Genomic DNA, 14,726 nt, shown 5'->3' with positions numbered 1-14,726 from the left:
TCGTAAATGAATATACAGTGACACAAACCTGAGCAGTATGTGAGACAGTGAGGAAAACCATACCTGGTCATGCACACTATTGGCAAAGGCATGTGAGAGTGTGAGAATGCTTATTCCAGCAGAAAAAAAAAAGGGGTGGTGGGGTGAGGAGAGGGAAGGGGCATAGTGGCAAAGCCAGAAAGAAAGACACACAGGGTCCTGGACACTGGGCATGTCACAGTCATGTCTGCCCTCTTCCAGTATATATTTCTCAAACATGCACCACAAGCTATTTCAATCTTACCACCATAGTAGTTAAGGTACAAAGTATGACAGAAGCGCACATGGAAAAAATCAAGCTCCTGAATCATGTTCAAGCTATCAAAGTCCAGCAAATGCTTACCATTGTCTGAGTGTTGTTTCTGGGGAACTTCCACATGTTCTGCAGACTCTGAAGATTTACCACATGCTACTGTAAAAGAATCTTTGCCAGAATCAAATTCATTTTCATCATTGTTCCACAATTCCCTGGTAAATTTATCATGGTCTGGATGTCTTTTAAAATCATCATAGTCCTTCTTCAATCTAGACCTTAAAAATAACAAAACTAACTTTACAAAAGAATAACAGTTTTTTATATATTGTAAAATTTGTATTTGCTGCCACACGAAAGGTTGGTGTAAAAGGTTGGTGTCAAACTGCCTGTGCCCTTCAAAAAAAAATCAGGGTATCTAGTTCTGTCTGCAAGTCACTAAAACCCCAAAAATGCAAGGTGACAATAATGTCTCTTCCTGCAATAAAAAATAATTTTATGTCCTTAAATCATCTAGCTATAGGCAAAAACCTGAGTCAAACATGACCATCACTGTTTGCATCTTCCCTTTCTTCCTTCATCTGACATTGCAACACAGGCACCTGTGTGGACTTGAGTGTGAACTGTAACAAGTCTACCCTTACCTTTGAAGGCAAATCCAACCAGAGAATTAAGTACATCTTGTCTTTCTTAAATGCCTCCTTTTGTGGCCCAGCTATGGGACCCCAATCTAATTTTTTCTACAAGAAAACATCCTGGGCCATTAGAACACTGTCACTTCCATAGGCTCACACTCCCACATGATCTACTTTACTTATTTGCACACCAGTCAGAAACAGAATCACAGAATTGCAAAACATTTGGGTTGGAGAAGACCCTCAGGAACACCAAGTCCAACCCTACTCTACAAGGTTCACTCCTAAACCGTATCTCCAAGCACTACATCCAAATGACCTTTAAACACATCCACATACTTTTGATACTTCTAAACTGCTATGTATTTCCATTCTCCCTTCTTCTAGACCATTGTTTAGGATGAGATCTAGAGTGCCTTTAAGCATGCAAATACAGAGAACTACAGGATTCAACTAGTGATAACTACCACAGTATCCAGGAGGATTATTTGGCAATTACAGCAATTAAGACCTTGTGTGGAATAGAATCTATAGTGTATGGTGGAAAAGGATCTGGGGGCACTGACAGACAGGAGGATGAACATAAGCCAGCAGTGTGCCCAGGGAGCCAAGAGGGCCAACAGCATCCTGGCCTGTATTAGAAATAGCATGGCCAGCATGCCTAGAGAGGTGATTGTCCCTATGTACTCAGCATTGGTGAGGTCACACCTTGAGTACTGTGTTCAGTTTTGGGCACTGCAGGACAGTAAGGACATCAAGGTGCTGGAGTGGGTACAGAGAAGGGCTACTAAGCTGGCGAAGGGCCTGGAGAACAAGTCCTGTGCAGAGCAGCTGAGGGAACTGGGGCTGTTTAGTCAACAAAAAAAAAGAGGCTGAGGGGAGATCTTATTGCTCTCTACAGCTACCTGAAAGGAAGTTGTGAAGAGGTAGGCACTGGTCTCTTCTCACAAGTGACTAATGATAGAATGAGAGGGAAATAGACTCATGCTATGGCAGGGGAGGTTTAGGCTGGACATTAGGGAAAAGTTTTCATGGAAAGACACTGGAACAGGCTGCCCAGGGAGGGGGTTCAGTCACCATCCCTGGATATACTTGAAAACCATATAGATCTGGTGCTTAGGGATATGGTGTAGTGACAGACTTGGTGGGGGGAAAGGCTGGACTTGACCTCAGAGATCCTTTCTGTCCTGGATATTCTATGATTTTATGAAATGTTATAGCTGACTGAGACATTCTATAGACACTGCAACCACAGCTAGACTTGTAGTGGTGCTGCTGTTTATGCTAGCATAAGCAATCTCTACTCAGCTGTGTTTTGTGATTGGTGCCTAGCAGCTGCATAATGAACCAGATGCAGACATTGATCTAGCCTCCCTCCACTTCTCTTTCCTCTTCCATGATTTGTAAAGACTGTTTATCAGCTGGAGCTGTTCCCTGGCATACTGTGTATCTGTCCAAACAGTTCTGTCAGAGAACTAAGATAGCACTGCTGAATAAACTGGGATTGCAGCCTAAAACATACCTGCTGAGAAATATGAGTTATGTTCATTTCAGAAATGATTATCCACTCTGAGTGCATGCTTGCCTAGCTGTCAGCACACATACATACGAGACCTCGGACACCCAGTTTTAAAACCTCCTATACAGTACGTCTACACACTTCACATGACAGTGCTATTTCTGTATGTTATAGCCACATTTAACAAACAAGAATACTGGGCTCCTAATCATTCCACAGCAGCATTTACACTAAGAACACTGGAAACCCCATATATGGAAAACTCTAATTCTTTGTAATAGTATTACTATCTGTCACATTTCCACAAGGAATCTGAACTTCTACAGACTGGAAGAAATGGACAGCTAAGAAAAATGGACAGAAACTTGAAAAGATAAGAGGAAAGCAAAACTTGTACTTTAATCCATTATTTAAAGCAAAATGTCAAACATTATTCTAAATTTCAAAATAGGGTTCTAATTTATGAATGGTATTCATAAAATGAGCTACTAATGAACCAACTCCTAGTAGTTCTGTTTGCTCTCTTCAGTGTTATATTGTTGGGATTTTACAAACATCTTATCTTTCACACTTTTCAAAAGTAGTTCTGCAGCACATACTAGGTTGCTTCCTTCACACAACACATTTAAGCTGTTGCCTAATTTTACCTGTGATTTGACACAAGAGTTCAAGCTTCTAATCATTACTTGCTTTTTAAATATCTGTGTGGCAAAAATCAGTGTATGATTATAGGGACAGCTGTATGGCTTACAGACAACAATGGAAACAAGCTTCAAGACAGAATGATGACACCAAGCCAATATCCAGTCTCTCATCTTCACTGCTACTTAATTAAATAGACACCAACATATATATCCTATCAGGATGGTGATACAACTATTGATAGATGTACTTAAGGATTCTAGAGCCTTTTAGAGGGGAAAAAGTATTAGTGGTTTAAACTCAGCTTTATTTCGAGACAAAAGTCTGGAACAGAATTCTTTCAAATAAAGCACTGCCAGTTCCTTATTCCTCACTTTGAAGTGTTTTAATTTACTTGAGAAGCCAACTTATTTAGTTTTTAAAAGGTGAGTTTTGTCTATTTTTCATCCCATGCACTACTGTTTAAAAAAGGGATGCTAATTACCTGTTTCTTTGAAATGCTTTCATTAATTTTGGTTCCCATGGTAACAGCTCATTAAGCAATCGTGTCAGCGTACCATGCAATTCCTTCACCGCTTGCTTCCGGTGGTACCATCTTCCCTGCAAACAAAGGTGCCATTTATTTATCATTACATTAGACCTGGCTCTTTTAATATAGTATCAGTACTACAGTAATCTTGGTACTCTACTACAGCATACATGGAAAATAACTAGAATAATATATTAGTAAAGTTTCCCACAGTGTAACACAATACTTCTGCTGGGTTTTAATACTAAGTAGAGACAATGTCCTACTTAAAAAAGCAATACTGCAATGATACTCACTTTCTACAGGTAAAACCTAAAACTGGAGAAGAATTCTATGAACAGACACACCATGTGTTTAAAATTACTTTCATGGTTAACACAGGCCTTAAACGGAAATGAACTATGCATGCACACTTTCAATAGCTAGAGATACATTTTTGTGGAAAATTTTAACGTGATTTAATTTGTATTATTCCCCAAATCCACTACTATCCCTGTCTTCATGGGGGAAAAAAAACTGATTTCTGCAATACATTTTTGTGGTTTAGTCCAAGTTCTAGATAAATATTTTTTTAAAAGAAAAGTTTTTCAAACTGGTCATTTATAAAATAACAGAATCCCTAGTAGAGATGAGTTTTCCAACATAAAAGCTTTTTATGCTTTTAACTCCTATCTGTAATTAAAACTTATTTTCTTTTCCAAACTGATACATGGATTCTTATGTTCATGTTACAGTAAATCTGAAAAGACTGAATGAGGACAAAAGACACTGGGAAATGACAAAGAGTGTATATACATACATACAGCATAACCACAGTCGCCATAATGGAGCAGAACATAGCATCATAGTATCAGTCAGGGTTGGAAGGGACCACAAGGATCATCTAGTTCCAACCCCCCTGCCATGGGCAGGGACACCCCACACTAGATCAGGCTGGCCACAGCCTCATCCAGCCTGGTCTTAAACACCTCCAGGGATGGCGCCCCAACCACCTCCCTGGTCAACCCATTCCAAGGCTTCACCACTCTCATGGTGAAGAACTTCCTCCTCACATCCAGCCTGAATCTCCCCACCTCCAGCTTCATTCCAACACTCTTGGCTACCCCTTCTAACTATTTCTTCCCAAAACTTTATTCTCTAGTTTATTACATAAAAGACTGAATAAGGTAATATACACGCAACAGCTATAAAAAGAGACGTCATAGACCCTGTTACTTCTGCCACTGTAGAAGGGTTGTTTTCGGATAGCTTTGGAACAGCTATGTTTTGCCCTTGAGTTAGGAATGCACACCTTATCAGTAACTGAGAAAAGAAAGAGGGAAATGTAGGGGAAGATTTGCCCTTGCTTGAGTTAGAGAAGGCCACATTTAATCCTTGACTTAAAAAAGAATGTAAGCACTTAGTAACTGAGGAGAAAGACTTGGCAGAATTTGGTTGGATGTGTTAAAAGTTGTTTTGTTATTTTAACCTATCATATGCCTTAATTACACGCATGCCAGTAGAACATAACCAATTAAGACACCTATGCTTTCTAAAAGAGTATATAACTTTGCTGTGTACTGCAGTAAGTGAATTTGCCTGGTAACATCTTGGTCTGGAAGCTGTGCTTGTAGTGCCTTTAGGATGATCGAACACCAAAACCATATTACTACAAATGGTGACCACGACATGCACCCTGAGCAACTACAGATAAGAACTCCAACTGGCACCCAGATCGACTACAGAGCACAACCACCAACAACTGCTTGGCTTCACCCGGCTTGCAGAGACGGTGAGCGCCGATGTCGTTAAATAGTCACCTCAAAGTTGTTGGTCCCTAGGGACTTGCTAGAGGCTGTTTTCCACTGTGAGGAGTGGCCAGTGGCTGGTGACAGTCCCCTAGTTAGCTTAAATATAGGTGCAGAAAACGTGAACAGCCGGACATACAAAAAAAAAAAAAAAGAAAGGAAAAATTAAAGGCACCTCTGGGAAACAAGAAGAAACTGAAACAAAAGAAGAGCCACAGGGTGCGGGGCAGAGATGAGCAGTTGGAGTAATTATAGGCTGATTGGTGCCTTTCTTTTTGACAAGCATATAAAAGGGGAATCAGATGTCACAAGAAGAGAGCGCAATGCTCAGCATCTTTACTCAGATCTTGAAAAAAGAGCTGTGACTCTCTTCAGTGGGACATTTTAAGCGAAAAGTATGACTCGGGAGGAGATAACTGTCCTAGAAGACTTTCAGAAACTCTTTAAGCAACACGAGAAGTCTATCAGTACCTCTGCTTTTCAGCAGATGCTCTTTTCAGCTGCTGAGCACTGCTCCTCTTTCACTAAACGAACAGTGTATGATCCAGGGATCTGGGATAAGAGCAAAACTGAGTTTTGGGACTATGCTAAGAAGCAGAGTAAGATCAAGCAAATTAAAGCAATGCCTGATGCTGACCTACCTTCTGCCACTTCACTAGTTCTGTGTATTTTACGTAAATGAGGATTTTATCTCGACTTCTCAGAGAGGGTGTATGACAGTAAAGAGACTTAGGAACTTGCTTACTTCATATACATACCTAGCTTTGGATAGAGCTCATATCCTTCACAGCATCCTGTGGCCTAGCACACCCAGAAATGTAGGATAGGATAAGATGGCTAAAGCTTGAAACAGCTGCCTTTCAGCAGTCTACAATAATAATTTTTCTATGGACTTTGGAATATTTCCTTTCTACACATTTCACCTGATCTTTCCAATGTCAAATGTACAGAAATCAGGTTGAATGTGTGTTTGAAAACCAGGTTATATTTACTTTACAGTTTACATGACAAAAGTAATAGCTACACCTTTGTTCCTCAATTAATATTACAAAAGCGAAGATTTTAAGGATGAAATTATACTACATTACCATACAATGGCTAGTGCTAAGCCCAAAGCAAGTTAGTAAACTGAATTCTGATTTCTTTCATTTGTGGCCAGTGGCATTTACACATGCAATGCACTGCAGCATAAAACCTGCCACTGACACACTGCAACAGAACTGCGTTTGTGTATACTATGCCCTACTAAGACATTGGCATCACCTCCTAATGTTAGCAGACAACAGAATTAACTGCTAATATATGAAAGAATATTATGTGCACAGATGTATCTTCTGTGGTAAGACATACAAAATATTTCAGACACTTTAAAATTATGAATTTATCTCCTATGCAGAATTAGTGGATTATAACAAAAATTAAAATGGCAAAAAAATCCACAGTGCCACTACTACCAGGATATAGAAATGCTGTACATGCATCTGGTACAGAAAAGAACAGGATGTGCAATAAATGTAGTACTAGAAAAAAATACAAAAAACTATTACAGAGTAAAAGCAGCAAGAAACAATTAATTTCTGGGACATATCTTAAATAAGGCTAAGATCCTGTATTAAGAGGAAAAAAAAAGGAGTATTTCTTTACCAGATAAAGATCAGCCAGTGAACTCTGAACTGATACCCATATCACACATTGAATAACCAGACCTAAGTAGAAGGCTTAGTGAAAGCAGACTTCAAGGCTTTACTGCTTCTATTAATACATTGGAGAAGAACAAATACAAGTCACTTTGCTCCTTGCTTAGAAAAATTAACAGAAAAATAATCAATGCTCTGCCCCTTGAAATTTTTTTTTTAACAGCATCCTCTGGGTATAGTATCTGAAAAACTCCACATTTGCTGCAAAATCATTTTAATGCAAATATTATGCAACTTCTTTTTTTTTTAATGTAAAGTAATTATTTCCCTGTATCTGAATTGCTACTTTTTCTGACTGTGTTTTAGGAATTGTCAGTAAACATGTTAGTGGGATCATACATGAATCTAAATCATGAGAAGAATTTTGTTTTCTCAGAAACAAGACAAATCTGGGCCAAAAAAGACTGGGGAGAAAAAATCATTATCTTTTACATAATTCTGTTTAATTTGTTGTTTTTCCTCTGTGCAAACACATAAGGTTTCTGCAAAGCCCCGATGGCAGACAAATGATCTGCTATTATTCCTTAAATATTAAAATAGTAAAAAGCAAGGGACATTTAAAAAAATGTCTATACTCTTAAGACACAAGACTACAAAATCTAACAATACCTTCCCTATGCAGTTTCATTCTCTAACAAAGTCCTGTTTCTGACAGAAAAAAAAATAATTAGTGGCTGATAAAGGTACGACTTTCTCTAACAGCAATACAAAGCTGCCTGCTAATTTCTACATATGAGAAATTTGCCTTGACCAATGTCTGTGCTGCAAACTCTTCTCAGTAATACCAAATATCTGGCCGAGCCCAGAGAGTGGTGGTGAATGGTGCCACATCCAGCTGGCAGCCAGTCACTAGTGGTGTGCCCCAGGGATCAATGCTGGGCCCCATGCTCTTTAACATCTTTATTGATGATCTGGATGAGGGCATTGAGTCCATCATCAGTAAATTTGCTGATGACACCAAGCTGGGGGCAGGAGTTGATCTGCTGGAGAGCAGAGAGGCTTTGCAGAGGGACCTCAAGAGGCTGGACAGATGGGCAGAGTCCAACGGCGTGAGATTGAACACATCCAAGTGCCAGGTTCTGCACATTGGCCACAACAACCCCATGCAGTGCTACAGGCTGGGGTCAGAGTGGCTGGAGAGGGGCCAGGCAGAGAGGGAACTGGGGGTACTGGTCAATGGTAGGCTGAACATGAGCCTGCAGTGTGCCCAGGCAGCCAAGAGGGCCAATGGCATCCTGGCCTGCATCAGGAAGTGTGTGGCCAGCAGGAGCAGGGAGGTCATTCTGTCCCTGTACACTGCACTGGTTAGGCTGCACCTCGAGTACTGTGTCCAGTTCTGGGCCCCTCAGTTTAGGAAGGATGTTGACTTGCTGGAGCGTGTCCAGAGAAGAGCAACAAAGTTGGTGAGGGGTTTGGAACACAGCCCTATGAGGAGAGGCTGAGGGAGCTGGGGTTGCTTAGCCTGGAGAGAAGGAGACTCAGGGGTGACCTTATTGCTCTCTACCTGAAGGGAGGTTGTAGACAGACGGATGTTGGGTCTCTTCTCCCAGGCAGCTAGTACCAGAACAAGAGGACACAGTCTCAGGCTGTGCCAGGGGAGGTTTAGGCTGGATGTTATGAAGAAGTTCTATACAGAGAGAGTGATTGCCCATTGGAATGGGCTGCCTGGGGAGGTGGTGGAGTCACCATCATTGGAGGTGTTCAAGAGGAGACTTGATGGGGTGCTTGGTGCCATGGTTTAGTTAATTAGGTGGATTGGATTGGTTGATGGGTTGGACATGATGATCTTGAAGGTCTCTTCCAACCTGGTCTATTCTATTCTATTCTAAATGATACAGCAGAACATCTAGAAAGTGAAGCTTTGGAGGTTCAGGATGGAGCTTAAGATGGTGTGTTTTCACCAGAAACATTGGGAAAGGTGCACAGAAGCTGTTGAATCAACATTCTCTCTTTATTGTATGCAGAACTCTGCTACTTGGGTGATGCAGCACTGACAACAGTCCTGCTTCAAGGTGAGGAGACCTCCAAATGTCCCTTTCATGCACTGACTGCAGGGTTCCTTATGTTGAAAGAGAAAAGCTTCCGACTATGACCTGATGCGTTCTGAGATTCACAAATAATTGGAATGGAACAATCTCATGGCACTGAAGGAATTCACCACAGCAGAGTAGTTGTAAGGGTTTCACTCAAAGTAATCAAAGTACAGATGTCCAGGAAATTCCATGAGGAGTGGTTTAGTGGAAAGGCAATATTAGTACAAAGGAATAACAATTGCAGGCTTGTCAACAATGGGTCTGTAGAAAAGGAGATCTGGATGTGTTTATGCCTTCTAGTGTTTATGAAATCCAGCAAAATTTTATTAGCAGATATGTACTAAAATTATCCAACTACATCAAACCAAGACTGTACCTCAGAGAAAAAAATATTCTTTATCACTGAAGAGGTTGCTTGTGTGAAAAATAGACGTGTTTCCCTTTGCTTTGATTCAGCTAATTCCAAGTTTGATTAGAGCCTGCATTCCTAACTCATTATTTAAATACAAATGTCCAGTACCTTGGTGTGTACTAAGTTCACAATCTGTCAGGGGTTGGAAGTTATGTTCTTATGTAGTCTGTAATTCACATTCCCAGTACTACTGCTTCTGTACCTCTGACTTCTAGAGTTGCAGAATTGTTTAGGTTGGAAAAGTCTCTTGGTATCATGAAGTTCAACCATTAATCTAACACTGCCAAATCCATCACTAAATCATGTCCTTAAGCACTAAGTCTACATGACTTTTAAATACCTCCAAGGATGATGATTCAACCACTTCCCTGGCAGCCTGTTCAAATACTTGGCAATCCTTTTGAAGAAAACATTTTTCCTGGTGTCCAACCTGTGCCTCCTCTGGTACAACTTGAGGCCATTTCCTCTTGTCCTATCACTTGCTCCCTGACAAGAGACTGACACCTCACTACAACCTCCTTTCAGGGAGTTGGAGAGTGATGAGGTCCCCTTTCAGCCTCCTCTTCTCTTCCCCCTCTCAGTCCCCTTTCCCATTCCTCCCAAGACTCTAGACCCTTCACTAGCTTTGCTGCCCTTTGGAAGTGCTCCAGCACCTCAGTGTCTTTGTTGTAGTGAGGGACCCAAAACTGAACACAGCACTCAAGGCGCAGCCTCACCAGCTTCGAGTACTAGGGGATAATCTCTTCCCTAGTCTTCCTGGCTACACTATTCCTGATCCAGGCCAGGATGCTGTTGTCTTCTTGGCAACTAGGCACACTGCTGGCTCAAATTCAGGCCAATCCCCAGACCATTTTCTTTTGTGCAGCTTTCTAGCCACTCTTCCCCAAGCCTATAGCATTGCATGGGGTTTTTGAACCTAAAACAACTGGCCTTGGCCCATCTATCCAGCCTGTCCAGGTTCCTCTGTAGAACCTTCCTGCCCTCAAGCAGATCAACACTCCCACCCAACTTTGTGTTGTCTGCAAAACTACTGAGGGTGCACTTGATCCTCTCACCCAAATTATTGATAATATATTAAACAGGACTTACTTATGATCTTGTTCTAGATAGTGACACACAAAACACTATTTAATTTTGGGAACAATGTAAGGTAATATCAGAACAAGAGAAAAAATACCAAGAGAGGGGACTAGTATAAAATGTGACTTTCAGCTGTGTTAAGCAATAAGTAAATTTTTAAAAAGCAAATACAATAAAAATACATTTTAGAAATATGCTGAATGTTTTTATATAAACACAGAGAGACATTCAGCACATTCACAGAAGAAAACATCTTACCTTTTAAGTTAAGGTTTCTGACATCCAGAGCAGCCAGGAAATGCTAACTCCACTCTCCGTGATGCCCCAACATACACTATTCTGGCATACTCATGATGGAACCCCAAAGCAGACTGGAGCCAGGATATGGATATATGGGGTAAGGATTGAACTTTATAGGGGAGTTTTTGTTTTGTTTTAAATAAAAACACACACACAACCACAATATTATGCAGTTTTATAAAATTTTCTTTAATCTTTACTTTATATCCCAGAGACATAAAATAAAGAAAATAAGAAATCTTATAAAACAATGCAATATTGTTGAAAAGGGGCGGTGCTGGAGGGAGAAAACTTACCTTACCCTTAATAGGCCTGCTCCATTCTGCAGCGGGGTTCTGTGGTTTGTGTGACATCACCAGTCTAGTGTTTTCTAGTGATGTCACACAGAGAGGGAGTTGGTGATCTGCAGCTGCTTTGGACATCAGATACCTAAAAGAAAAATCAATACTTTTTCAATTCAGAATGGATTGATGTAGAATGTTCTTATTAACCAATTCAAGGGCCAAATACCTGTATTTCAGACATTTACTTCAATGGCAGTTTTGACTGAATAAGAATGCATGGTAAGATTATATATTCATACTATACAAACTCATCTACAATTGAAAGTGGTTTTATTTTGAAAATGCTTAGAGTTGCCTAAGTTCCTGAAACTTGGTACCTTGTAAGTTACCTTCAGCAGCATCATTCAACAGCTACCCACTGTTTTTTGAAGACTGGAAGAATGACTTGAGTAAATGATGTATTTAATCCATTTTATCTTTGACCATTTAACAGCAACTAATGAAGAGGTATCTTGTACTAGGCCTTAAAACCTATAGCTTGCTTATAAAGCCCATAGCTTGCATATCTATGACCTAGATATTTGATCATATCAAGCTATATTCTAAAATGGTATCCTATGCTGTTTATTAAACATTGCAAACAGATGATGTAAAATAGAAAAGGGATATATTTTTTTGCTGCCATGTCTTTATCTCATGCATTATTTCATTGCTATCAAATTATTTTTCATTCAGACACTTGGTAGTATGTCTAATTTTCTTTAGGCAAAATTACTACATGATCACTATTGCATTGATTAATCTATACATTTATCATAAATACAAAACACAGGAGAAAGTTTATCATCAACATGATCTTGGAACCTAACTTGGAACAGTGAAGAGCCAACACCGAACAGCCCTACTTCTTATTAGATGAACTTCCAGATATTAACTAACTTCTTCTTCTGCAATGCATTAAGAAATTATTTCTGAAAAAAAAGGAAAAGAGGAGGAAAAAGGGAAGAAAAAGGGAAGAAAAAGAGGGGAAAAGGGGAAAGAAAAGAGGGGAAAAGGGGAAAGAAAAGAGGGGAAAAGGGGAAAGAAAAGAGGGGAAAAGGGGAAAGAAAAGAGGGGAAAAGGGGAAAGAAAAGAGGGGAAAAGGGGAAAGAAAAGAGGGGAAAAGGGGAAAGAAAAGAGGGGAAAAGGGGAAAGAAAAGAGGGGAAAAGGGGAAAGAAAAGAGGGGAAAAGGGGAAAGAAAAGAGGGGAAAAGGGGAAAGAAAAGAGGGGAAAAGGGGAAAGAAAAGGGGAAAGAAAAGGGGGAAAAGGGGAAAGGAAAGGTGTATCTGTTATGCTACTGTGGACTTAACTTCCTTTTATATACTGCATTTTGCATCTACTTAACTCTGGGTATACAAGTATTTCTCTGTTCTTCAGCTAAACTTCTTAAAAGCAGCCAGTTTGTTGTAACTCTATGCTGATAGGGAGCCCTTAAATAATTTTTCCAAAATGAAACACTAACTAAGGACTGTGAAACGTTCTGAATATATAGTAGTATCTCTATGACAAAAATGTTCCAGATTAAATGTATAAGTACACATTCGTATCTTTGATGCAGAATACACATTTTCACATTTGTAATGTGAAAGTATATGATTTAAAGTGGCTTTTAAAAGGTGCAGGGAAGAGACTCAACTAAAGTTTTGGGGACAACGAATGGAAAAAGATACAAAATTGTTTCAGCTGCAAGATTTCAAGCAGGTATATAATAATTCTTCTGTCCTACATATTTATTGGAATAAGAACCTCTTTATCTGCAGTTTAAACCTGTGAACGTGTGTGCAAACACAGATTTTAAAGACTGTAACAGGGTTTTTTTGGCACGTTGATCTATGTTAATATAGTAATATAGATGAAAACATATATAACCAAAAACTCTTTACACATCCTAATTAATCATGAACTTGGCTACTGTCCTTTGACTAAGTAACTCTCCTTCTCTTCATATGTTTGACTTTCTCTGTAAGGAGAGTCTAGTCTCCTTTGGAGGAAGGTACTGCCCCTTACCCGTTTTAACCTTCTCAACTCAACTGTGGTAATCCTGGGCTCCAGTGTCCTTTTACATTTCCCAGACAACTATGCACTTACCAATCAGACTTGCAGGAAATTATGCAAATTCTATGGTGCTACCAAAACAAAATCTTGCATTTCAGTAAATAATGTTTGTCTTCTTTCCAAGACAATCTACACTTTAACATAATCAGGGTATGTCCTAGAATTAACTGCCCTTGTCAAAACACTAGACATGCTTACTGCAAAGTCAGCTCACAAAATGGTACCTGCAAAAAAGTCAGAGGTTCACTATGCTACAATTGTCTTCATTCCTGTCAGTTTTACACTACACACACAAAAAAACAACCAAACAACAAAAACAACAACAAAAACCCCCCACCCCCAAACCAAAACAAATTAAAAAAAAAAATTTATGTTCTGCTGTGCTATGCAATGGTCAAATACATAACACTGACCTTCTTCAGAATAGCTTAATCAACAGTTTTATACAAAAAATAAAATAATCAGTCACTACTGCAAACAAAAATCAATGAAGTTACAATGATGTAATAAGAATGCCACCATCTTCAGGTAAAAACAAAAAAGAAGTCTATGAACAGCATCAAAATAAATACCATCATTAAAACAGTCTTTCATATTAGGTCAAATTTCTATCATCAAATTAGAACATTTTTTTACTTAATAGACTAGGCATTTCAGAAGAGCTGACAAAAGTATGTTCTAGATGCCTCTGAAAGTTCCACTGCCATTTGGATCAGAGCTGAATAATGAAAACCTGCATTTCCTCTAACAACTTTTAATGTCTTCCTTTGTAAAAGCAAACCTCATTTTGGAAAGTCAAGTTACTGACTATTCATCTAATTTAACATCTTTCTATTTGTATTTTTAAAAGAAAATACAAACTTTGCCTGGCAATTACTTCTTTAAAAGAAATATTCACTGTACTGTTTCCTTATCATCACTTCTTCAGATACTAATCCTAGCGTTACTTCTCTGAATGAAATATCTAACACCACAAGCATTCAGAGACCCAGAATCATGATCTGATAAATCTAAATAAGCATACAGAAAGGTTGTCCTTACCTCACAGCTTCTGAGTGCTGAATGAGTGGTATCTTAACTCTCCTGTACTTAAGTGTTGGGGTTTTTTTAAGACAGTGTGACTAGAACTAAACATAGTATTCCTGCTGAAGTCATGCAACTTAATTACACAATGACATTATCAGATTTCAGTTCAAAGAGCAATTATGACATATTTAGCATTTGTCTACCCTTGAAGAAGTCTTGTTGATATGGTTTTACTAGCAGACTGTCTCACCTATACTAAGATCACTGCTATGTTGATGTTTACTCTGATTTTTTTCCTCTTTCTTCCATTGTTGACATAGCCTTTCTTGACAACTTCTTGACAATCTTATAATAAAACCCATTTGCAATTTAGCAGCTACCAAATAATTGAGTTA

General features: G+C 39.2%; 1 protein-coding gene across 2 annotated transcripts in view; it reads right to left on the bottom strand.

The window, feature by feature from the left end:
- Nucleotides 1-14,726, bottom strand: part of KIAA2026 (KIAA2026 ortholog) — a 46,400-nt gene that overhangs the window by 4,440 nt on the left and 27,234 nt on the right. For both annotated transcript variants that reach the window (XM_009908977.2, XM_054178123.1), the window contains 2 exons: nt 3,573-3,688; nt 383-570 (listed from right to left, as the gene is read on the bottom strand). In XM_009908977.2, the coding sequence (XP_009907279.2) occupies nt 383-570; nt 3,573-3,688 (304 nt within the window). The remainder of the gene's footprint in view (nt 1-382; nt 571-3,572; nt 3,689-14,726) is intronic.

This window comes from Dryobates pubescens, chromosome Z (assembly GCF_014839835.1).
Source record: "Dryobates pubescens isolate bDryPub1 chromosome Z, bDryPub1.pri, whole genome shotgun sequence".
NCBI classification, from domain to species: Eukaryota; Metazoa; Chordata; class Aves; order Piciformes; family Picidae; genus Dryobates; species Dryobates pubescens.
The sequence above is the reverse complement of the archived record's forward strand: the minus strand, read 5'-3'. Positions and strand labels throughout refer to the sequence as shown.